The sequence below is a fragment of the Colobus angolensis genome, unplaced genomic scaffold (genome assembly GCF_000951035.1).
Source record: "Colobus angolensis palliatus isolate OR3802 unplaced genomic scaffold, Cang.pa_1.0 Scaffold84, whole genome shotgun sequence".
Classification (NCBI taxonomy): domain Eukaryota; kingdom Metazoa; phylum Chordata; class Mammalia; order Primates; family Cercopithecidae; genus Colobus; species Colobus angolensis.
This window is the reverse complement of record NW_012122265.1, coordinates 483216-483806: the sequence shown is the minus strand read 5'-3', so window position 1 is coordinate 483806 and position 591 is coordinate 483216. Positions and strand designations below refer to the sequence as shown.

At 60.7% G+C, this 591-nt stretch overlaps 1 protein-coding gene across 1 annotated transcript in view; it reads right to left on the bottom strand.

Annotated features, from left to right (window-relative positions):
* DRD4 (dopamine receptor D4) overlaps positions 1-591 on the bottom strand; it is a 4944-nt gene that overhangs the window by 1232 nt on the left and 3121 nt on the right. Inside the window, exon 2 of the mRNA XM_011930139.1 lies at positions 7-306. Within this exon, the coding sequence (XP_011785529.1) occupies positions 7-306 (300 nt within the window). The remainder of the gene's footprint in view (positions 1-6; positions 307-591) is intronic.

Genomic DNA, 591 nt, shown 5'->3' with positions numbered 1-591 from the left:
GGGGGCGAGGGCGGGGAGGGCGGCGCACCTGTCCACGCTGATGGCGCACAGGTTGAAGATAGAGGCGGTGCACAGCATGACGTCCATGGCCATGAGGGCGTCGCACAGGCGGGGACTCAGCAGCCACGCGCCACCCTGGACCTGCGCGGCGACACCACAGGCCCTGAGGTTTCCCAGCCACCGCGGGCCCTTGTGACCCCCACTCTTACGGGTAGTTCCAGGGCTGAATATGGAGGAGGGGGCCCGGCTGTGAACCAGAGGCCAGAGGAGCGGGCAGAGAAACACCCTCTCCGCACTCAGGTCTCCCTTTGTTTGGAGTTAGGGTCTCGCTCTGTCACCCAGGCTGGAGTGCAGTGGCTCCATCATGGCTCACTGTAGCCTGGAACTCCTGGGCTCAAACGATCCTCCCACCTCAGTCTCCAGAGTAGCTGGGACTACAGCCGCGCCCCACCACCCCCAGGCTGATTTATTTTATTTTATTTTTTTTCTTTTTGTTTGTTTTTTTGAGACGGAGTTTCACTCTTGTTGCCCAGGCTGGAGTGCAGTGGCGCGATCTCAGCTCACTGCAACCTCCGCCTCCCGGGTTTAAGC